The sequence below is a fragment of the Gobius niger genome (assembly GCF_951799975.1).
Source record: "Gobius niger genome assembly, chromosome: 9".
Classification (NCBI taxonomy): domain Eukaryota; kingdom Metazoa; phylum Chordata; class Actinopteri; order Gobiiformes; family Gobiidae; genus Gobius; species Gobius niger.
Genome location: NC_136860.1, coordinates 9,526,523 through 9,549,828, shown reverse-complemented (window position 1 = coordinate 9,549,828; position 23,306 = coordinate 9,526,523). Strand labels below are relative to the sequence as shown.

The 23,306-nt window shown below is 43.8% G+C and overlaps 1 protein-coding gene and 1 long non-coding RNA gene across 2 annotated transcripts; both read left to right on the top strand.

Moving 5' to 3' along the window:
* Window positions 1-13,473: 13,473 nt before the first annotated feature.
* LOC306967672 lies at window positions 13,474-14,264 on the top strand. The gene is made up of 3 exons (XR_013793201.1): window positions 13,474-13,520; window positions 13,759-13,822; window positions 14,206-14,264. It is a non-coding gene; the product is annotated as an uncharacterized lncRNA (long non-coding RNA).
* A 1,237-nt stretch (window positions 14,265-15,501) lies between these two features.
* On the top strand, window positions 15,502-16,223 carry LOC306967380 (lectin-like). Its single transcript, XM_079562385.1, has 4 exons — window positions 15,502-15,568; window positions 15,639-15,758; window positions 15,839-15,950; window positions 16,021-16,223. The coding sequence occupies exons 2-4, from the start codon at window positions 15,648-15,650 to the stop codon at window positions 16,083-16,085; spliced, it is 288 nt and encodes a 95-aa protein (XP_079418511.1). The 5' UTR covers window positions 15,502-15,568; window positions 15,639-15,647; the 3' UTR covers window positions 16,086-16,223.
* The last annotated feature ends 7,083 nt before the right edge of the window (window positions 16,224-23,306 follow it).

Sequence of the window (23,306 nt, the reverse complement as noted above, 5' to 3'; positions counted from 1 at the left end):
AGCAAAAAATTATAGAAAAAAAGTGACAAAAAACAGCAAAAAATGATAGAAAAAAGTGACAAAAACACAACAAAAAATGATAGAAAAAAAGTGACAAAAACACAACAAAAAATGATAGAAAAAAAGTGACAAAAACACAACAAAAAATGATAGAAAAAAGTGACAAAAACACAACAAAAAATGATAGAAAAAAAGTGACAAAAACGCAATAAAAAGCCACAAAAAAGTAATGAAAAAACGACAAAAATATGACAAAATGTTACAATCACTTTTTCAGGTCTTAGCTTTCAAATGAGCCATTACATTGTTGCTCTCCAGTCGTAAAGCTTTTAGATTTGGGTAAAGCCGAACTTCAGAAAATGCGCTCCGTTAAGGCGGGTGGTTGGGCCAGGCTGGTCCCAGTCCGCCCCTGCGCTCACCTGTGTCTTCCTCAATCCCTTTAACCTGGATTGTTAAGTTCTCATCCAGGTAGTAAAGCGAGGGGTCGGACTGACACTGAAATAATGTCCCGGCGAAGCGTAATGTCGCTGTCCAAGTGTTCTAAAAAACACAAAAACACACAATCAGGCTACAATAGATGAAATGTTTATATTATTATGGTAGTATAATGTATTTCTTATAATTGGCCCAAATACAGTGATATTTCAGCGCTAGTTTCATTGACAGCGTTCTATCTAAGTGTATTTGGAACAACATCTTCAAAATAACGCGATTTATTGAAAATGTATTTATTTACTTCCATGTCACGTGGGGCGCAGCCATCTTTAAAGGGACTGGATGCAAAGTTGGACATTTTTGTACTCACTACTGCCACCTCAGGTCATATGTGTAACTGCAGCTTCTATATTAAAGGGATATTTCAGGATTTTTTGACATAGGGCCTCATGTCCTATAGTTATCCAGAGTGTTGCTGATTTCTGGAGATATTTTTTGTAATTCATGCAGTTCTTATATTTGAAGAGTTTCGTGGCGCTAGGCTAGTGCGAGGCTAGCACATTGCTACAGTATCAGCTAGCCTGCATTAAAAACAGTGTTACCCGCTCCACAGTGCACCTCACTTATAAATCACTTATAACGCCAGACTAACTATATAAATGTCTGTGTCCAGAGAATAATTTGAACCATTTTGCATTTAAAATAACTTATATTTGAGCAGCATCAGCTTCGTGGTTGTATAAGCTACGCAGTGGCGGAGTGATCTGCTAGAAAATAGTCTCTCAAAAAGCGATCATTCATGTGATGCAAGGTCAGTTATATTCCAGAAATTATTCTATCGACACAGACATTTACATGGTTAGTCTGGTGTTATAAGTGATTTGCCTCAGGTGCTCTGTGGAGCGGGTCAGACTGTTTTTAATGCAGGCTAGCTGATACCATAGAAATGCGCTAGCCTTGCACTAGCCTATAGTGCCACAAAACTCTTCAAATATAAGAACTGCATGAATTACGAAAAAAAAAAATATCTTCAGAAATCAGCAACACTCTGGATAACTAGGAAAAGAGGCCCTATGTCAAAAATCCTGAAATGAAGCTTCAGCGCAAATTCAACCGGGAGACGTACCTGCAGCCTTCATCCATCGCCTCATCAACGGAAACCTTTCCTAATCATCCAATCACAGCCCCAGGTCAAGCCACACCTTCACGTCAGCCAATAATCGCAGCTGCTTCTCCCTGCTTCAGCCATTCATCGGCCAGGGTCTGCCTCTTAAGCCTGCCAGTCAATCACTCGACCATTTCCCAGCCGCGCTGCGACCCTCCTCCGCCCCTCCTCCGCCTGGCCTCTCCTCAGGCTCTGCTCATCGGGTCTCGTCCTACCACCACCAGTGTCCAGGCTCCGGGGGAAGATTCTGGCCATCATCCATCGATGCCATGTATTCCATATCGACGATGCAATCTTCCGCCCCAATCGCATTTCATGTTCAATAAAACCTCTCTAACGCAATTTGTCTTTGTGAGTCTCTTCGGGTTGAAATATCCCTTTAAGCTCGTGCATGACGGCACTGTGGACCCTTAGTGGCACCTTTTTGAGTGACAGTGCAGGATTTCAGAGGCAAAAGTGAAAGATATCTCATGTCTCATTCATGACTCTGGATACTGCTGAAGCTGTAGCCACAGTCGCCGGTGTCGTGTCTGTGTTGCTGCTGTTGCAACATCACAGGTTTTGTTTTGTAAAGAGACAACTGAGAAATATCTGGATGAATGGCAATCTGTGCATATTAGTACAGTGCAACAGTACAGTGTATTAGTACAAAGCAACAGAGTCCTCTTAAAAGGACTGTGGACCATTTGTTTCAGCACGGCCTCGAGTGGAAAAACAGTGAGATCAATATTTGCATCATACAAGGCAAGGGAAAAGATGACATGGGTTGTTAAAAAAATGCTACCTAGAACAGCACTCGCTATGACTTTGTGAAGACGGAACCTTCTCCACAGTGAATACAAGGCAAGATAGGTCCGCGTCCATTTGCGGCTCTTGTGAATGTCTCAGGTTTTTCAGCAAAATATCGCGATAAACTTGTGAATGAATTTTTCTATTGATGATATCACGTTGTCCAGGCCCTGAGGGAACACAACAGCCTCACAACATGATGCTTCAACATCAGTAAAAGCTCATTTTATTCTGTAATTATTTTATATAAAAAATGTATATCTCAGTTTTGGTGAATAAAAGATAAAAAATCAGATATACATAAATCCATCATATAACCCCACATTATTGCACTGACCTTGGCCCAACGTCCATTCATCGTTTTATGTCCTATAACATCTTAACTCAAGACACGTTTGTATCGTTTTATTTTGTGCTCGGTTAAAGTGGGTGAATTGTGTAGCCTACTCTCAACCCTGAACTGAATTCACTCGATGCAGGAAACAACAATGTCTCAAACCTCCCCTCGATTGCTCCGCATTATCATGTCCTTTATGGTTGTTGTGTCGTTGCAGAAATATGAGGCTCTCTTAAGTTCATCCAGGATCCCAGCACCTCGAGTACATGTACAAAAATAAACTATGGTTTGATCCTAAATGACATTTACAATATTAAAACAAAAGCATCTGCAGCATCTGAAGAGCCATGTTGGAAATGACATGCTTGTGTAGCTCTTAAAACTGTCCTCTATCCATTTACCTTATTAAAAACTAGCCACACGTGGGAAATGTGAGTCCATATTTGACGCTATAAGGGTCATAGTAAATGACTCTCCATGTAAGAGAACTCAAATCCTCCTAAACTCATCACGCAGAGTTGGAAAGCCTGCTCGAAGGTCAGCTCGGGCCTCGCCGCGGCCTCTGGAGCGGGTTGTGGCTGCTGGTTTGTGACGTATGTTAGAGGGCCGGGTTTAGCAGACTCCTCTTTCCTGGCCTCCTGCAAGAGCCTCCTCTCCCGAACTCTCACTCCTGCTCGGCATCCTCTTCTGTGTTTTCTGAACTTCTTTTTCTCCACCTGTGGTAGAAAAAAGTCATAGGTTTTATAACCTATACAATGTCAGTTTGTGACGCTGGCATTGGGTGGTTATCATTTGATTTGATTTAGCTGATTTAGATTCATTTAGCTGAACTATTGTCAAATTGTGATGAAATGTCATTGGATTTCCATGATAGGAGGCAAAAGTGTGATATAAACAAACATTGGACTTAATTGATCTAGATAAATATGTGTAGTGTATGTTTGTTTGAGTAATGACCCTAAACAGTGAACCTCCATAACCATGTTTTTGAGAAATGGGTCTAGTCGGTCATACGCACTTTCAGATCTTCAGGGATGAGGTGGGGGCCGCCCTCTGCCGAGCTCTGCAGGGCCAGCAGTTGGTCCCTGGAGTAGACGATACGGGGGCAGGTGGTGGGAAGTTCTCGGAGGGCAGGGTCGGCCATGTTTTAGTCCAAATAATAAAACACTGCTTTGAATGGTTTGACCTGCGAAGACGTCACAGTGAGATTTCAGACACAAAGATAAGGCCGCACATCTGTCGCCAGGGCAACAACATCAATGTGCAGAAGGTTACTGTTAAAGGTGGAATGTGAGATCTAAAAATGTGAACACAGCAGTATAGAATTTTGTTCTTTATCACACCCAAAGTTAGGGCAAGCCTTAAAAATAATAAAAGCAGGCACAGAAAAAAATATATCTCTCTCTGCTCTGCCCGGTCCCGTCAGATCTTGGGAGCTAAGCAGGAGGGTCTGGTCAGTATTTGGATAGGAGACCGTTTGGGAACACCAGGAAGTCTGGCGAATGTAGTGAGTGATTGAGTGGTTGGCGGTGGTCGGAGGGGCCGATGGCGCAGACTGGTTGCCTCGCTTCCGTCAGTCTACCTCAGGGCAGCTGTGGCTAGAATAGTAGCTTACCAAGCGTCTTTGAGTGTCCAGAAAAGAGCTATATAAAACCAATGCATTATTATTATTGTTATCATCATCTCATGAGACTGGGTTTTGATGTTGTTGGTCGAGGCACAGCATTAAAGGAAGTGAGTTCAGCCCAAATTCATTATTTTAGCCCAATTTATTTTTTATTTTTTTCTCATTTCCCCAATTTTTCCGCTCATCCCCACTTTTTTACATTTAATTTAATGTAATTTATTTATTTTACACAATTAATTAATTTTGCCACAATTTCTCCCAATTTCCCTCAAATTATTCCCAATTTTTCCACATTTCTTGACATTGGAGATGAACCCGATATTGTAAATTTGCATATATTCCACACATTATTGTTCTGTTTTCTGGTTCTAGATGACAGATATTTTGTAGATGGAAAACTAAGAAAAGCTGCGCTCAGCTACTCCAGTTTGCCGGACCGGCATAGTTGCATTCCCACATTGTGTAACTAAACATGTACAATAGGCCAGGATGAGTGAGAGTGTGTTTGAGAGCGCGAGTGGCAGAGAACAGATTAGCCCATTGCTACAATCCGGCCCATGTCTGTTCATTACCATGCACTGTCCTGACAAAATAAACTAATAAATAGCATTGCCCATTTTTGAAGTATTTATGGGCTGTTGAACCACTTTGCTTCTCTCCATGTCTCTGTCTCTTTATTCAGTTTAATGTCATCTGGTGGAGAAATGGGAGAAAGTTTTTTTTTTCCCCTCTTGCTGCTTGAACAAGACCATGTATGGGCAATTCCAAAGATGTAGTCTGTATCTATTCTTGCTCTTTATCTTTGGTGACCAGTTTTGTGCCCATTTTCTCTCTTTCTCCATTGTTTATTTCACACTAACCTACATCACTGAGCATGACAGGCTCGTCTCCCTGACTCCTCAACGCCCTCACACCTCTCTGACTGTGCGACTCCTTAATCTGTGTAAACAATCCTAATCTGGCACTGGTTGTAGTGTGCAGCGTCAGGCGAGTGCTTTTACGCATGAGGGTTACACCAGGCCCTCAAGTGGAGGAGTTCAAGTATCTCGGGGTCTTGTTCACAAGTGAGGGACAAATGGAGCGTGAGATCGACAGATGGATCGGTGCGGCGTCAGCAGTGATGCGGTCGCTGTATCGGTCTGTCGTGGTGAAGAGGGAGCTGAGTCGGGGCAAAGCTCTCGATTTACCGATCGATCTACGTTCCCACCCTCACCTATGGTCATGAGATTTGGGTAATGACCGAAAGGACAAGATCGCGAATACAAGCGGCCTTCGCAGGGTGGCTGTGCGCACCCTTCGAGATCGGGTGAGGAGCTCAGTTACCCGGGAGGAGCTCGGAGTAGAGTCGCTGCTCCTTCAGGGTGAAAGGAGCCAGCTGAGGTGGCTCGGGCATCTGTTCTAGATACCTCCTGGTCGCCTCCCGCGTGAGGTTCTCCAGGCATGTCCTATTGGGAGGAGGCCTCGTGGAAGACCCAGGACACGCTGGTGGGACTATGTCTCTATGTATGGCCTGGTGTCGCCTCGGGGTCCCCCCAGAACAGCTGAAGGAGGTGTGTGTGGATTGGGAAGTCTAGGCGTCTCTGCTGAGACTGCTGCCCCCGCGACCCGACCCCGGATAAAGCGGAAGAAAATGGATGGATGGATGGGTTACACCAGGCTTGTGCTGCGCCTCGCTCATGCCAAACTCCGGCAAGAAGTTTTGTTAACATTAAATCTAATCTCTAATTACAGTCCACTAATTAGCTTTTCCTTGCGTAGCGTGGCACTCACCTTAAGCCATCCGTTAGGCTTTTCTTTGCGCCGAAACTCTCTTGGTAAATACGTGTGCTCTTCTCGGACTGTATTCTTTACAGTCATAAAGAATAAAATGTGTCTAAAAATGTACTTTTTTAGGATTGGAATCCAAGCGGGCCTCTCCTTCTCCCTTGGTTCATTCTACACCTTCATCATCATTCTCCGCCCCAATTCATTCCCTTCCCTCTCCCGCCTCACCGGTTCAAGATTCCCTTCGCCCCTTTCCCCCAATCCGAACTAACGAGGTCTAAGGACTTGCCAGAGACTACCGCGGACACTGGTCCCAGGTTGGCTGTACCTGTGCACGCAGCTGACGCACCGTGACGAGCCAGTCGCCACTGTGTGGACTGGCGTTATATATTTTTATATTTTAGAGAAAATTTGTTGAAAGCTTGCGAAGGCAAGGGGACATCATGTATTGACGTTGGCACAACCAGCGCCAGTGCAAACAGAAAGGGTTATGCCATCCCACACAGACGCCTACTACTTTATTTACCAGACCCTCCTGTTCCACTCACTGAACTCCCACTACCACACCATGCTTAAAGCTTGAGCCCTGACGACGGTTTCCTTTCGTTCGCTGCTCCATTCGTCCCTCCTAACAAAGTTTGCAGCGGTCTCTTCCCAGGCCATGTGTGTCTGTGCAGTAGTCCAAAAACCATCTGTTTCCTGTACAGTGTGTTTTCTCATTGAAAATAATAGAGGCTGCTTTTTTGCCGTGCATCAAAGATCATTTGGTTTTAGTGTTTCTGGTAGGTCGTAATGGAAAGCAAAGGCGCTATACTAACCACCCAAGCAGCCACTGGGCCAACACCTTGTACTCAAGAGTCTAAAGTAAACAATTAACATCCCTTTAAACTGCCACCTTACCGAATGATCCTGGGTGAGAGGTGGACTGGATCCAATCCCGCAAGCAGTTTTGACTCTTTTTTTTCATAATTTCAATATATTTTATTTTAGGGCATTTTCCTGGCCAAATCAGAGGCACGATGACCATCCTCTGCCAGAGTGGGCTCAGTGAAGCTAAGCCCTTTTATCAAAGTTTTTCTTTCAGAATAGTGCTAACCCTATGTGTGCATTTGGGCTAAAATTTAAAATAAAACGGGTCAATGCTGCAGTTCTCATTCCTGTCCCTCCATGTCCACCACATCACACAACCTGTCCTCTTCACTACTGTTTGATGTGGTCACCCTAGGTCAGGGGTCCCCAACATGCGGCCCGCGGGCCACTTCCGGTCCGTGAAATGATTCAGTCTGGTCCATGACTTGTAGAAAAGTTTCCTCAATTGAAAAGTTTCCTCAATAGTATTTTCCCAATTAAAACATAATTACTGGAGTTTTTGTTTATGGACAACGGCAAAACACTCTCAATATATTTTGGCCCCCAGGAAAATGAAGGTCAGTCAGCAACAGGTGGTTGTGGGGGCGTCACACCAAAGATTGCACAAGGTTTGGTAAATAAAGTGGTGGGTGTTTGTGATAACCCTCATCTGTTTGCACCGGCGCTGGTTGCGCCAACATCAGCACATGAAGCCCCCACGCCTTATCCAGCTTAAAGTGCAGATGATCGATGCCACATGCTCCATAACCTATTATTCCTATTAATGTGGATTCAAAGGAGTGTATGTGTAGAAGTAGACTGGGAGTTTATCATATCAGCAGCATCAGGGGACCATTCTGTTGTTAGAGATATTAATATTGTATTTTCAGTCAGTAGATTGTCAGCATTATCTTCCTCTGAGGGAGCCCTCTGCCTCGAGAGCAGGGGTTGGCTGTGGCTGCCTGGGTGCTGTCCTGTGGGTGTCCCGATGGAGAATGTCTCCACGCCTTCTCTGGGTGCAGTCCTGTGAGGGTTTTTAATCTGTAAAGTTACATGAAATGTGTGAAAAGCAGTTTATAAATACAGATTGATTGATTGATTGATTGATTGATTGATTGATTGATTGATTGATTGATTGATTGATTGATTGATTGATTGATTGATTGATTGATTGATTGATTGATTATGTAACCACTATATTCTTAGACATCATTATGTCTAAGAATATAATTAACAGCAACAATGTGTCGTACCACAACTATGCAGATGACACTCAAATCTACGTGTCACTGACGGCTGGTGAACTTGGGCCTGTAGATATTCTCTGTCACTGCAACAGGTCAGTTTGTGGAAGCAAAACAACTTTCTCCAACTAAACTCAGACAAAACTGAGATCATTGTTTTTGGCCCACAGACACAAAGACAAAGTGTTATCAGTCACCTTGAGTCTCTCTCTCTAAAAGCAAAAAATCAGGTTAGAAATCTGGGAGTAATCATGGACTCAGACCTGAACTTAAACAGCCACATCAAAGCAATACCATCAGCAGCTTTTTACCATCTGAAAAACATCACTAAGATCAGAGGAATAGTGTCAAAACCAGACTTAGAGAGACTTATCCATGTGTTTGTCTCCTGCAGGTTAGACTAATGTAATGGCTGCTCACTAGCCTCTCTAAATGAGCTATCAGACAGCTACAGTACATCCAGAACGCTGCTGCTCGAGTCCTGACAAGAACCAGGAAATACGACCATATTAGTCCAGCGCTCCGGTCTCTGCACTGGCTTCCTGTCACTCAGAGAATAGACTTTAAAACAGCTCTGCTTGTCTACAAGTCTTTTCATGGTTTAGCACCAAAGTACATCTCTGACATGTTACAGCCGTATGAACCATCTCGGGCCCTGAGAAGCTCAGGGAGGGGCCTCCTGGTGGTTCCCAGAGTCAATAATAAACACGGTGAGGCTGCGTTTCAGTTTCATGCAGCTAAAATCTGGAACGGTCTTCATGAGGACGTGAGACAGGCCTCAACTCTGACAATGTTCAAATCCAGGCTGAAAACTGTTCTTTTTACCGATGCATATGACACTGAAAGTATTTTATCTGCACTCTCGCCTTTTATTGTAAGTGATTACTTTTATGTTGATGTTTTTATTGATTCTATTTGCTTTCTTGTATTTATGCAACTGTGAAGCACTTTGAATTGCCTTGTGTATAAATTGTCCATCCATCCATCCATCCATTTTCCGGGAACAGGTCTGACTTACTGCCGGCAATGCGAACCAAGCTCCTGCTGCGGTTATATGGGAACGGACAGCCCTTAGCAGAGGGCCCCGGACCCCATAGTCCCGGAGCACCCCCCACAGGGCTCCACGAGGGACGCGGTCGAACGTTTTCTCCAAGTCCACAAAACACATGTGGACTGGTTGGGCGAACTCCCATGAACCCTCAAGCACCCGACGGAGGGTATAGAGCTGGTCCAGTGTGCCACGACCAGGACGAAAACCGCATTGTTCCTCCTGGATCCGAGGTTCAACTATCGGCCGGATCCTCCTCTCCAGCACCCTGGAGTAGACCTTACCGGGGAGGCTAAGGAGGGTGATTCCTCTGTAATTGGAACACACCCTCCGATCCCCCTTCTTAAAGAGAGGGACCACCACCCCGGTCTGCCAATCCAGGGGCACTGTCCCCGACCGCCACGCGATGTTGCAGAGACGTGTCAGCCAAGACAGTCCTACAACATCCAGAGACTTAAGGTACTCAGGACGAATCTCATCCACCCCCGGAGCCTTGCCACCGAGGAGCTTTCTCACCACCTTGGTGACTTCAGCCTGGGTGATGGGTGCCCACCCCCGAGTCCCCAGCCTCTGCTTCCTCATTGGAAGACGTGACGACGGGATTGAGGAGGTCCTCGAAGTACTCCTTCCACCGCCCGACGACATCCCCAGTCGAGGTCAGCAGCCCCCCACCCGCACTGTAAACAGTGTTGGTGAAGCACTGCTTCCCTCTCCTGAGGCGCCGGATGGTTTGCCAGAATCTCTTCGAGGCCGACCGATAGTCTTCCTCCATGGCTTCTCCGAACTCCTCCCAGACCCGAGTTTTTGCCTCTGCGACCGCACGAGCTGCAGCACGCTTGGCCTGCTGGTACCTCTCAGCTGCCTCCGGAGTCCCACAAGACAACAAGGCCAGGTAGGACTCCTTCTTCAGCTTGACGGCATCCCTTACTTCCGGGCGCCACCACCGGGTTCAGGACCGCTGACAGAGGGATCCGCCAGACGTTCCCAGCAGACCCTCACAACACGCTTGGGTCTGCCAGGTCTGACCGGCTTCCTCCCCTGCCAGCGGATCCAGCTCACCACCAGGTGGTGATCAGTTGACAGCTCAGCCCCTCTCTTCACCCGAGCGTCCGAGACACGCGGCCGGAGGTCAGACGACACAACTACAAAGTCGATCATCGACCTCCTGCCTAGGGTGTCCTGGTGCCACGTGCACTTATGGACACCCTTGTGCTCTAACATGGTGTTCGTTATGGACAAACCGTGACTAGCACAGAAGTCCAATAACAGAACACCACTCGGGTTCAGATCGGGGAGGCCGTTCCTCCCAATCACTCCCTCCCAGGTCTCACTGTCGTTACCCACGTGGGCGTTGAAGTCCCCCAGTAGAACAATGGAGTCCCCAGTCGGAGCACCATCAAGTACCCCTCCCAGGGACTCCAAGAAGGCCGGGTACTCTGCACCGATGTTGGGCCCGTAGGCCGAGACAACGGTGAGAGACCTGTCCCCGACCCGAAGGCGTAGGGACGCGACCCTCTCGTTCACCGGGGTGAACTTCAACACTTGACGGCTGAGCTGGGGGGATATGAGCAAACCCACCCCAGCCAGACGCCTCTCCCCGCGGGCAACTCCAGAAAAATAGAGAGTCCAGCCTCTCTCCAGGAGTTGGGATCCGGAACCCAAGCTGTGCGTGGAGGTGAGCCCGACTATATCGAGCCGGTATCTCTCAACCTCCCGGTTATGGGTTATGCACAGTCTGCACAAACAGCAATATTTAAAAAGTATCACTTATAATTCAGCTGTGACCTTAAATCTGGATAAATGCATGTTTGTGTTTGCTTATCTCAAAACATGTTTAGCCATTGTCCATAGTTAAGGAGATATCTACTGCATCCAACCCATGGCAAGTGCCCTGCCCTGGTTAATGACAAACGGCTCAAGGAATAGACTTCATTGTGAACGAGCAGGTCTTGGGTTATTGGGTTGGTTCAACGCTTCAATCCCTAAGTGCTGTTGATCAGAGGTGACAGGATAGAATTAGCTTTAAATCTGGGGTTCTCAAACTTGTCACACTAAGTACATCATCATAACTCTCAGAGAGCCAGATTTATAACAGGACCAGCAGGTTTAAAGTCAGGCCTGAAAAGGTTTACTAACAAGCACTACCTAAAAGAGAAAAAAAAAGAACATAAATCAGCTGCAGTTCAGTCCATGCGTCCTCATGACAAAGGAAGGTGAGAAGTCACTTTGAGCATGGCGTGGTGTGAGTGGGAGGTCAGTGGGAGTGAGCGGAACAGGAGGGTAGAGATGTTTTGCTGACGATGGCACAAGGTCGAGTAAATAAAGTAGTAGGCGTCTGTGTGGGATGGCATAACCCTTTCTGTTTGCACTGGCGCTGGTTGTGCCAACTTCAACACATGATGTCCCCACGCCGTTGCAAGATTTTCACTATACCATATACTATTTTTCAACTGCTTTAAAAGGTGTCATACAATGTGAATACATAAATGGTCACATTTATATATTTGCTTCATTACACCCAGATTCCACATCCTGCCTCGCTCCATCCCGCTGCGCAAAATGAATTGCTATTTTAATTATGGAGCAACATTCCACATCCTCTATGTTTGAGAGAGAGTAGCCAACCTGCTACTCTGTTCATCACCAACAAAAACACGGATCAACTCTATTCCATATCAAGCTCGACAGGTCAGATCGCACCACACATGAAAAGAACGTGAGGAACATCCGAGTTTTACATACCGACGTTTACAGCTTGTTTACCGCATTATTACTTTATTAGGAGTTTTATTTCATAAGTTCGTTGCTGTTCACTTGATCTCTTCAAGCTCCTCCGGGACCTGCACCCGGCGGAGAGGACCGGGATGGACCGAGGAGGGTTAGTGGGCGTTTTGTATGTACGGAGGCGTCTGGAGGTAGAGTGTTAAGCATAAGAAGGTATTGGGTCATCATGATTGGAAGGTGGAAAATTGCTCAGATCAGTCTTTAGTCCAGGGGTCCCCAACTAAATCTGTTCGAGGTCCACAAAGGATGATGCAGTCTTTGTTCTTAAAGGAATAGGCCACCGTTTTTACATACTAAAATATGTTCTTACCTCACTTTAGTCGAGTTAATAAATCCCCGTCTGGTCTTTGTCCGTGCGCTCTGTCACGCAAACGGAGCACATACGCAGCCTCTCCCACATGTCACATAGCTCCGAAAAAGCTCACGATAGAAGCTACCAAGCTCTTCCACGTGTTCCCTATTTAAATAAAGTTACGTGAAGTGTTTTCATGCGAAGTATATTTACACAGAAATGTAACATGTCGATTTTATAAGCAAATAAAAAGGGGGACTATATTGTGAGGCGTAATGATACGAGGAGTAAAACGTCCGCGCAGTAACTCCTAAAGGTTATTGACGGAAGTGAGCGGGGGGAAGTCTTTAGGAGTTACTACGCGGACGCTGTGCTCCTCGTATCATTACGCCTCACAATATAGTCCCCCTTTTTATTTGCTTATAAAATCGACATGTTACATTTCTGTGTAAATATACTTCGCATGAAAACACTTCACGTAACTTTATTTAAATAGGGAACACGTGGAAGAGCTTGGTAGCTTCTATCGTGAGCTTTTTTGGAGCTATGTGACATGTGGGAGAGGCTGCGTATGTGCTCCGTTTGCGTGACAGAGCGCACGGACAAAGACCAGACGGGGATATATTAACACGTCTAAAGTGAGGTAAGAACATATTTTAGTATGTAAAAACGGTGGCCTATTCCTTTAACTATGTAAAACATTAGCACTGTTTGACTATTTACGAAGCAGAGTTGATCAAAGAATCAATAATTCCATGTGTTTTTTATTTTGTTTATTCAATTGTTAATTCCGCACATATTAAGTATATGGAGATGATGAAAAGGCTTTGAGTTCCGGACTAAAGCCTCTGGAGGTCTGGATCTGGACCCAGGTCCGCCAGTTTGGGACCACTGTGGACCATATATTGATTTGATCCGTTGGCCAAGTACTACATGCACCAAAAACTGAACCCCTGAACCTTAGACTATCTGAAAACAGACAAAATTTGCCCGTCATCTCCTTTTTTGGTCCTCACTGGTGACCAGCCGCGTTCATCCAGTCCACCCGCCCACGTCCACCCACATGGGGGGCTCTTTATAAACCGTGGTATTCAGACAACTCAACAGAGCCTTTGGTGAAATCCACGAGTTCTTTCCAGATTTGATCATCCCAGGTCCCAAACAACTATCATCGCCATCGTCTACGGTGAGTGCAGTCTGAAGGCCTCCTTTATGAAAGCCTTGCACTGATCTCGAATGTTCAGATTTAAGTTCTCTTTCCTAAATGTTTATTGTTCAAAAAGGTTTTGCTTAAATCTCTGAAACGGACATTCTTCGAAGCTGAACCCTGTCGTAGAATGTCTTTGTTAGTCATAGTGGGTCTGAGCTTGTGTTTTGAAGTACAGTATGGTTCCTTCTGACGTTTTATTGCTGTAATTGCAGAGATGTCCACAATGAAGTTGGTGATCTTCACTCTCCTGGTTGGAGCCATAATGGCCCAGGACGCAGGTGGGTTGAAGCTTCAGTCTGATGCCTCAGCAGACGTTATTAATACCATCTCTCCATGCTGTGTGTCGAGATGACTGTGTGTTTCTTACAAGTTTGACTTCAGAACAGCCTAAGACCCCCTTTTTTTCTTATTCATTTTCTTTTTTTAATACATACGTTAAATGTGCTTGAGAAACAAAATGCTGAGGTCGACAGTATGTCACACAGTCATTCAAAAAGAAAGGTAGCCTGCCCTATTCCTCTGTTCCAGAACTTTCAGACTTGCTTATTTCTGTTGTTTCATGACCTGCTCTAGCTAGCTTACTGTAAAAGAGTTACTGAATTATGATTTACATCCAACAATAACAACATCCCTGCTGTCTCCGGGTGATCATGTCTTGTAGAAGCAGATGCAGCCGCTGCACCAGCAGATGCTGCTTCCACTGAGGCCCCCGTCGTCGAAGCAGCTGAAAACGGTGAGCTGAACTTCTTGTCACGGAGATTAAAGCCTCTAAACACCACTTATCTACTGTGTTCTCCACATGATGATAACTTTACAAAACAAAACGTAATCCACATGCTTCAAAAATCAGAACAACAACAACTCTAACAGCATTTATGAGATGCAGCTGCAGTATTTTTGGGCAGGTCTGCAAAGTTTTGTGAATATTTTGCACGCTCTCCGTGACTGTTGCTGGTGGCGAGAGAGCATTCAGTCAGTGAGCTGGAACTGATTCAAAATGATCTGAGGTTTGTTTTGTTGCAAGACTTTGTCACCTTGCCAGAGTATCCATTGAAAGCAAACTGGCAAGAAAGCTGAACATTGATCATTTGATAAATGATTTTGAGACTCGCCACTGGGCCATTTTAAAGTGATGTTGAGCATAACTTTGTTAGACCTGGTTAACAAACAGTTTAGGTTCAGTACTAGTTAAGTCCTGGACTGGTTTAGGCCTGGCATTACTCCTGGTGTGTCTTGATTTTCAGCCCTTTTGGCTCAACTAGTTTTAGTTTAGTTATGGGTTAGTTCTGCCTACATGTCCATCTCTCTTAAAGGATACGGGACATGTTTATTGGATTAAATTATATCTGTAAAAAATGTAGGGGCCCCAGAAAAGTTTGTTTCCTTAGGGCCCAGAATTTCTGGCGGCACCCCTGCCCTGACCGGACATTCTGCCTATTGCACTTGCTATGATGCAGCGCAGACAGTGACCCCCGCAGGCATGTCACATCAAAAGTCAGGGCATCAAAAACGGAAAGAGACAGAAAACACTGAGGTTGACAGTTTGTCACACAGGCTTTCAAAAAGAAAGGTAGCCTGCCCCATTCCTCTATTCCAGAACTCTCAGACTTGCTTATTTTTGTTGTTTTATGACCTGCTCTAGCTAGCTTACTGTAAAAGAGTTACTGAATTATGATTTACATCCAACAATAATAACATCCCTGCTGTCTCCGGGTTATCATGTCTTGTAGGCACAGATGCTCCTCCCACCGAGGCCCCCATCGAAGGTGAGCCTGTGTGTTAAACTTCTTATCACAGAGATTGACCAGACATTCTGCAGCAGTTATCGCCCCCATAAAACATATATATCAGCTAATGCTTTTCATAAACCTTTGTCCAGTTGACTCATTCTTGGGCTTCTCTCCACGACATGCTTGAATATTAAACCTCCTATTCTTTGTGTTTGATTTGCAGCCAATTGGAAAGAGTTCAATGGCCGGTCTTTCGCTTTTGTTCCAAAGCTCTCAACGTGGGCTGACGCTCAGGTGAGTCCAGCTGGTTTGTATCTAAACTGAAGAAGAACCTTCCCTGAGAATCTCCATCTGTCTCTCTCAGAAAGATTGTATGTCGGTGAATGGAACCCTCGCCTCCATCCACGACTCCCAAGAGGACGACTTCTTGAAGGTTCTGGCATTCGGACAGAGAGCATGGATCGGTTACTCCAACGCACAGGCTGTATGGGTTCATTTCTTTCGGCGTGTAAGAAAAGAGAAGAAAGATAAATCATATTGTTTTTATGTCTCTGCTCAATCTAGGACAACGTCTGGCTGTGGATAAACAGTGACCATTCGGACCACAATGGGTGGTGCGACGAAAAGCCCGACCAATCTGGAGGAAACCAGCACTGTGCAGTTATAAATGTCTCCGGTATGCAGTCCTTCCACAGGATGAACACAAAGTGGATTTATGTTTGTTAATGTGCTCCTTTTATTTCCAGAGAAAGAGTGTTGGGATGATCAGGATTGCCACACACCGTACAGCTTCATCTGTTCACACGATTAAACTCACAACTCGTGAGCTTAAGAGGCATCGACCAGAATCCAGACCGAGTCAAGGAGCAGTGAGACGGCATGTGTGGAATGAAACCTTTACTGTTCTGTCCAAACTGACTCGATGTCTTAAAGCTCATGGAATATTAAAAGCAGTTCCATTCATTCATGCTGTGTTTATGACGTTTCATTTCATTCACTTCAGCCTTTTCAGTCTCCCAGATGCACTTAGCTTTAGCACCGCTGCTTCCTCCAGTGTCTGGTGAACACGGGGAGCTGCAAAGAGCTGTAAAATCACATGATTGTTAACCACATCCCACAGAAAAAAGTGCTGCAGTTTAAGAGTTATCATGCTCAATGATCTGCGGTCAGTGAGAGGAAACAACACAGACGTGTCTCGTGTGGTTTATAATAAAACCAAAGGTGTCATATGTGGTTCATTGTTTGGTAAAAGACTAACCTGAAAGCATACGTAGGGAGTATTTATGGGAATTAATGGGAATAAACAGGAAAGTAACACAACTGAAGGCTGCCTCTATACAAACTGCAGCACATGAATGATTTTACACTGAAAAAGCGAGCACAGGATTAAAAAGCATCCAAGAAATCATCAGCATCAAATCAAATTTGAATTAAAAGGGAAGGTGGATGATTTTCCTTTGAGGCAGGGCTGGTCAGAGACCAGGGCTGTTCTTAGTCCCAGTCCGCCCCGGTTAGAAAGAGGATTAAACAGAATATAGGTCTTGGAAAGTTGTGTTATGTTTTGACATGATAATATGGTCCTCACACTTACGTACAGGTCTGAGTTCTGACATTTATGGATCAAAAACTAAAAAATAATTTATGAGTGACAAATAGTTATTCAAGACAAAATTCAAAAACATACAGTTTATTTAAGAATTTTGACAGAAAATCCCCCAAATTTGCAAACTAAAGTTCCCATTGAAAGTTTATGCCAGTGAAAATATCGGTGTTGTACATCGGATGTAGCTGAAGCATTTGTCACTTAAATGTGTCGTGTTTCTTTCCTCAGAATATAGTATGAAAGATCTTTTACCTTGACTTGTTACAGCTGCTCGCTGCCAACCTTCTCCAGTCACTGCATCAAACTGATTAGTGTGTGGCTGCATACTGCTAAACAACTTTCTTTTGTGAATTTTATTACCATAAGAATTTCTCTGTAAAACCTAGATTACGATAACCAATATGAAAACTTTAACGTCTACAGAGGCGGACATTTGTTATGCATAAAAACACATCAACATCCAAAACATCATCATGTGGCACCACATTTCTTGTATTTCCAAAGCACAAAACATGATTAATAAGGAAAAATAATGCAGGCTAATGCCTCATCAGGCATTAGAACAGCTTCTCTTATAGATTGAAAGAGATTTCAGCTTTTACTGCTCTTGGTACAAAGGAGTTCTTGTAAATGTTTTTCTTTGCTGACATGACTGATTTGTTCGGCTGCAGGACTCCAAAAAACACTTCAGCGGGACAGGGTTCAGACGGAACTTTGATTCTATCCAAAGTAGTGCTGTGGTCACATACAGAGTCACAGATTAATGAAATTTAGAACAAAGAAAGCTGACATGATGAGGAACAAAGTAATAGTTTTGGACTAGATCTAGTCTAGTGCAGGGTCACCCGGAAAAGTGACCTTGTGAAATGTGCCTATAAACTTGTCCCAGTAAAGAATTTGGATGCTATAAAAATATATGGAAAGTTGCTAATGAGTTTGGACCAAAACTAACATTTGAACGTAGTGGCTTCCCCTTTCATTGTTGGCAATAAAAAAATCAGGTATAGGGCCATTAAGCCCAGTTAAGCGAAAAACTCTTGAAAAAGGGCGTTAACCATTATTAAGCAGACGATCATTTTCAAGCAAAAAGGGAAAGAAAAAGGATCTCTTTGCTGATGAGAAGCGTGAAAGAGTTGAATGCCTTGGACAAAGTATGGAAATCTTCAACATTTCACAAAAGATTAAGCGTAATCATCGTACTAACAAGAGATTTGTGGCTGTTTCAGAGCACACACAGGTTTGTGCAGATAAAGGCACAATGAAGACGGTTTCTGACAGACAAATACATCAGATTAAGAGAACAGCTGCTACAAAGCAGCATTCAGGTATTTGAAGCTGCTGGTGCCTCTGGAGTCTCTCGAACATCAAGGTGTGGGACCCTCCAGAGGCTGCAGTTGTGCATAAACCTCGAACAATGATTACGCTTAATCTTTCATGAAATATCAAAGGTTTCCATACTTAGTCCAAGGCATTCAACTATTTCACGCTTCTCATCAGCAGAGAGCCTTCTTCTTCTTTTTCTTTCTTTTCTTGCTTGAAAATGATGGTATGCTTGAGGATGTGGAACGTCCTTTTTCAGTAGTTTTTTCCTTAACTGGGCTTAACTGACAACTAATCTTCACAGGCGTCTGAGATTTCAGTGATTCAAAGGGCCCTGAAACACAATACCATCCATGTATATACAGTGCCTCTCGAAAATATTCATACACCTTGAACTTTTGCACATTTTGTCATGTTTACAACCCTAAACACAAAGATTTTATTTTGATTTTTTTACTGAACATTCACACACAAGTAACCAACAACTGTGAAGTGAAAGCAAAATGATACATGATTCTGTTATTTTTTAAAAAATAGGAAAGTGAAAAGTGGGGCTTGCATAAGGATTCATACAGCATGAATGAATACTTTGTGGAACCCCCTTTTGCTGTAATAACAGCACAAGTCTTTTGGGGTCTGACTCTACAAGATTTGCACATGTAGAGACTGACATTTTAGCCCATTCATCTTTAAAAAACAACTCAAGCTCTGTCACATTAGAAGGAGAGCGTTTGTGAACAGCAGTTTTCCACAGATTTTCAATAGGATTTAGGTCAGGACTTTGACTGGGCCATTCTAACACATTAATATGTTTTTATTGAACCATTCCATTGAAGATTTAGCTTTGTGCTCCGGGTCATTGTCCTGCTGAAGGTGAATCTCCGCCCCAGCCTCAGTTCTCTTGCTGACTCCAGCAGGTTTTCCTCCAAAATGTTTCTGTATTTGGCTCCATCCATCTTCCCAACTATTCTCACAATCTCCCCAGTACCCGCTGAGGAAAAGCAGCCCCACTGCATGATGCTCCCCCCCGTATATTTGACACTGGGGATGGTGCACTCAGGACGATGAGCAGTGTTAGGTTTGCTCCATACATAACGTTTTGCATCTGGGCCAAAAAGTTAAATTTTTGTCTCATCTGACCAAAGCACCTTCTTCCACATGGAGCTGTGTCCTCCATATGACTTCCAGCAAACTTCAAACAGGATTTCTTATGGCCTCCTTTCAATAATGGCCTTCTTCTTCCACTCGTCCATGAAGGCCAGATTTGTGTAGATACGACTTATAGTTGTCCCATGTCCAGATTCCCCCAGCTCAGCGGCAGGACTTCACAGCTCCTCCAGAGTTATCTTGGGGAACTTGGCTGCATTTCTGACCAGTGTTCTCCTTGTTCAGTTTGTTAGTTTAGGTGAACGACCGTGTCTTGGTAAGTTGGCAGTGGTGCTATACTCTTTCCATTTCCGAATGATCGATTGAACAGTTGCTCCGGGAGATGTTTAAATGTTGGGAAATCTTTGTATAACTTAACGCTGCTTTAAACTTCTCCACAGCTTTATCCCTGACCTCTCTGGTGCTCCTTGATCTTCATGATGTTGTTTAGTGACAAATACACTCCGACCACAGCTCTGAGGGCCTAAAAGAACAGCTGAAATTATACTGAGAGTAGATTACACACAGGTGGCCTCTATTTAACCGTTAGGCCAAGGTGTGAACATTCTGCAGTCATTAGGAATGTTATAAAGGCAATTTAATGCACTCAGAAAATGCTGTATGAATACTTATGCACGCCCCACTTTTCACTTTTCTATTTTTGGAAAAATAACGGAATCATGTATCATTTTGCTTTCACTTCACAGTTGTCGGTTACTTGTGTGTGAACGTTCAGTAAAAAAATCAAAATAAAATCTTCATGTTTAGGGTTGTAAACATGACAAAATGTGCAAAAGTTCAAGGTGTATGAATACTTACGAGAGGCACTGTATATTTTCTTTTAGGTTTTTGACACTGACATAATTAGCATAATAATTCTTAATGCAGTGTCTTGTCTATTGTGTTTATCTTTACCTTTTCAAATGTAAATAGAAAACTTCCCCAGGTCATTAGCTTCACATTAAGCCCATGATGAGCTCTGTACCTCAAACGGATCCCCAGCTTTAACAGAAAATGTGCCCCATGCTCCCTCCCCGAGGTGTGGAATTCTCATGCATTTGTCTGTATAGGCCTGTGAGACATATCTTCTTTAGTCACTGCATTATAGTTGTATAAACTAGGAAAGGTTATACACTAAAATTAAAAAAGTATCACTTACAGTGCCTCTCGTGAGTATTCATGCACCTTGAACTTTTGCACATTTTGTCATGTTTACAACCCTAAACATAAAGACTTTATTTTTATTTTTTTACTGAACGTTCACACACAAGTAACAGACAACTGTGAAGTGAATGCAAAATGATACATGATTCTGTTATTTTTCAAAAAATAGAAAAGTGAAAAGTGGGGCTTGCATAAGTATTCATACAGCATTTTCTGAGTGCATTAAATTGCCTTTAAAACATTCATAATGACTCCAGAACATTCACACCTTGGCCTAACGGTTAAATAGAGGCACCTGTGTGTAATCTACTCTCGGTATAATTTCAGCTGTTCTTTTAGGCCCTCAGAGCTGTGGTCGGAGTGTATTGGTCACTAAACATCATCATGAAGGCCAAGGAGCACCAGAGAGGTCAGGGATAAAGCTGTGGAGAAGTTTAAAGCAGCATTAAGTTATACAAAGATTTCCCAAGATTTAAACATCTCCCGGAGCTCTGTTCAATCCATCATTCAGAAATGGAAAGAGTAAAGCACCACTGCAGACTTACCAAGACACGGCTGTTCACGTAAAGTAACAAACTGAACAAGGAGAGCACTGGTCAGAAATACAACCAAGTGCCCCAAGATAACTCTGGAGGAGCTGTGAAGTCCTGCAGCTGAGCTGGGGGAATCTGTATCTGTATATCTCTACACAAATCTGGCCTTCATGGACGAGTGGAAGAAGAAAGCCATTATTGAAAGGAGGCCATAAGAAATCCCGTTTGAAGTTTACTAGAAGTCATATGGAGGACACAGCTCCATGTGGAAGAAGGTGCTTTGGTCAGATGAGACAAAAATTGAACTTTTTGGCCCAAATGCAAAACGTTATGTATGGAGCAAATCTGACACTGCTCATGGTCCTGAATGCATCATCCCCAGTGTCAAATATGGTGGGGGGAGAATCATGCTGTGGGGCTACTTTTCCTCAGCGGGGACTGGGGAGATTGTGAGAATAGTTGGGAAGATGGATGGAGCCAAATATAGAGACATTTTGGAGGAAAACCTGCTGGAGTCAGCAAGAGAACTGAGGCTGGGGCGGAGATTCACCTTCCAGCAGGACAATGACCCGGAGCACAAAGCTAAATCTACAATGGAATGGTTCAATAAAAACATATTAATGTGTTAGAATGGCCCAGTCAAAGTCCTGACCTAAATCCTATTGAAAATCTGTGGAAAGAATTGAAAACTGCTGTTCACAAACACTCTCCTTCAAATCTGACAGAGCTGGAGTTGTTTTGTATAGAGGAATGGGCTAAAATTTCAGTTTCTAGATGTGCAAATCTTGTACAGTCATACCCCAAGAGACTTGCTGCTGTTATTGCAGCAAAAGGGGGTTCCACAAAGTATTAATTCATGCTGTATGAATACTTATGCAAGTCCCACTTTTCACTTTTCTATTTTTTGAAAAATAACAGAATCATGTATCATTTTGCTTTCACTTCACAGTTGTCGGTTACTTGTGTGTGAACGTTCAGTAAAAAAATCAAAATAAAATCTTTATGTTTAGGGTTGTAAACATGACAAAATGTGCAAAAGTTCAAGGTGTATGAATACTTATGAGAGGCACTGTATAATTCAACTGTGACCTTAAATCTGGAAAAATGCATGTTTGTGTTTGCTTTTCTCTAAACATGTTTAGCCATTGTCCATAGTTAAGGAGATATCTACTGTATCCAACCCATGGCAAGTGCCCTGCCCTGGTTAATGAGAAACGGCTCAAGGAATAGACTTCATTGTGAACGAGCAGGTCTTGGGTTATTGGGTTGGTTCAACGCTTCAATCCCTAAGTGCTGTTGATCAGAGGTGACAGGAGTTATAGAATTAGCTCTAAGTCTGTGGTTCTCAGACTTGTCACACTAAGTACATCATCATAACTCTCTGAGAGCCAGATTTATAACAGGACCAGCAGGTTTAAAGTCAGGCCTGAAAAGGTTTACTAACAAGCACTACCTAAAAGAGAAAAAAAAGAACATAAATCAGCTGCAGTTCAGTCCATGCGTCCTCATGACAAAGGAAGGTGAGAAGTCACTTTGAGCATGGCGTGGTGTGAGTGGGAGGTCAGTGGGAGTGAGCGGAACAGGAGGGTAGAGATGTTATGCTGACGATGGCACAAGGCCTAGTAAATAAAGTAGTAGGCGTCTGTGTGGGATGGCATAACCCTTTCTGTTTGCACTGGCGCTGGTTGTGCCAACTTCAACACATGATGTCCCCACGCCTTCGCAAGCTTTTCTCTACTGTATACCGTATACTATTCCGTGTACTATTCCTTCATTACACCCAGATTCCACATCCTCTATGTTTGCCTCGAGGGCCTCTGTTCATCTCCAACAAAAACCCGGATCAACTCTATTCCATGTCAAGCTCCACAGGTCAGATCGCACCACACATGAAAAGAACGTGAGGAACATCCGAGTTTTACACACCGACGTTTACAGCTTGTTTACCCCATTATTACTTTAGAAGGAGTTTTATTTCATAAGTTCGTTGCTGTTCACTTGATCTCTTCAACTCCTCCGGGACCTGCACCCGGCGGAGAGGACCGGGATGGACCGAGGAGGGGGTAGTGGGCGTTTTGTATGTACGGAGGCGTCTGGAGGTAGAGTGTTAAGCATGAGAAGGTATTGGGCCATCATGGTTGGAAGGTGGAAAATCGCTCAGATCAGTCTTTAGTCCAGGGGTCCCCAACTAAATCTGTTAATAATGCAGTCTTTGTTCTTAACTATGTAAAACATTAGCACTGTTTGACTATTTACAAAACAGAGT

What these genes read in the sequence shown, in the direction of transcription:
- LOC306967380 (XM_079562385.1), top strand. Translation starts at nt 15,648, where the DNA reads ATGTCGGTGAATGGAACCCTCGCCTCCATCCACGACTCCCAAGAGGAC. An exon ending in GTTACTCCAACGCACAGGCT is followed by an intron (nt 15,759 to 15,838) that starts GTATGGGTTCAT and finishes TGCTCAATCTAG; the next exon opens with GACAACGTCTGGCTGTGGAT. An exon ending in TGCAGTTATAAATGTCTCCG is followed by an intron (nt 15,951 to 16,020) that starts GTATGCAGTCCT and finishes TTTTATTTCCAG; the next exon opens with AGAAAGAGTGTTGGGATGAT.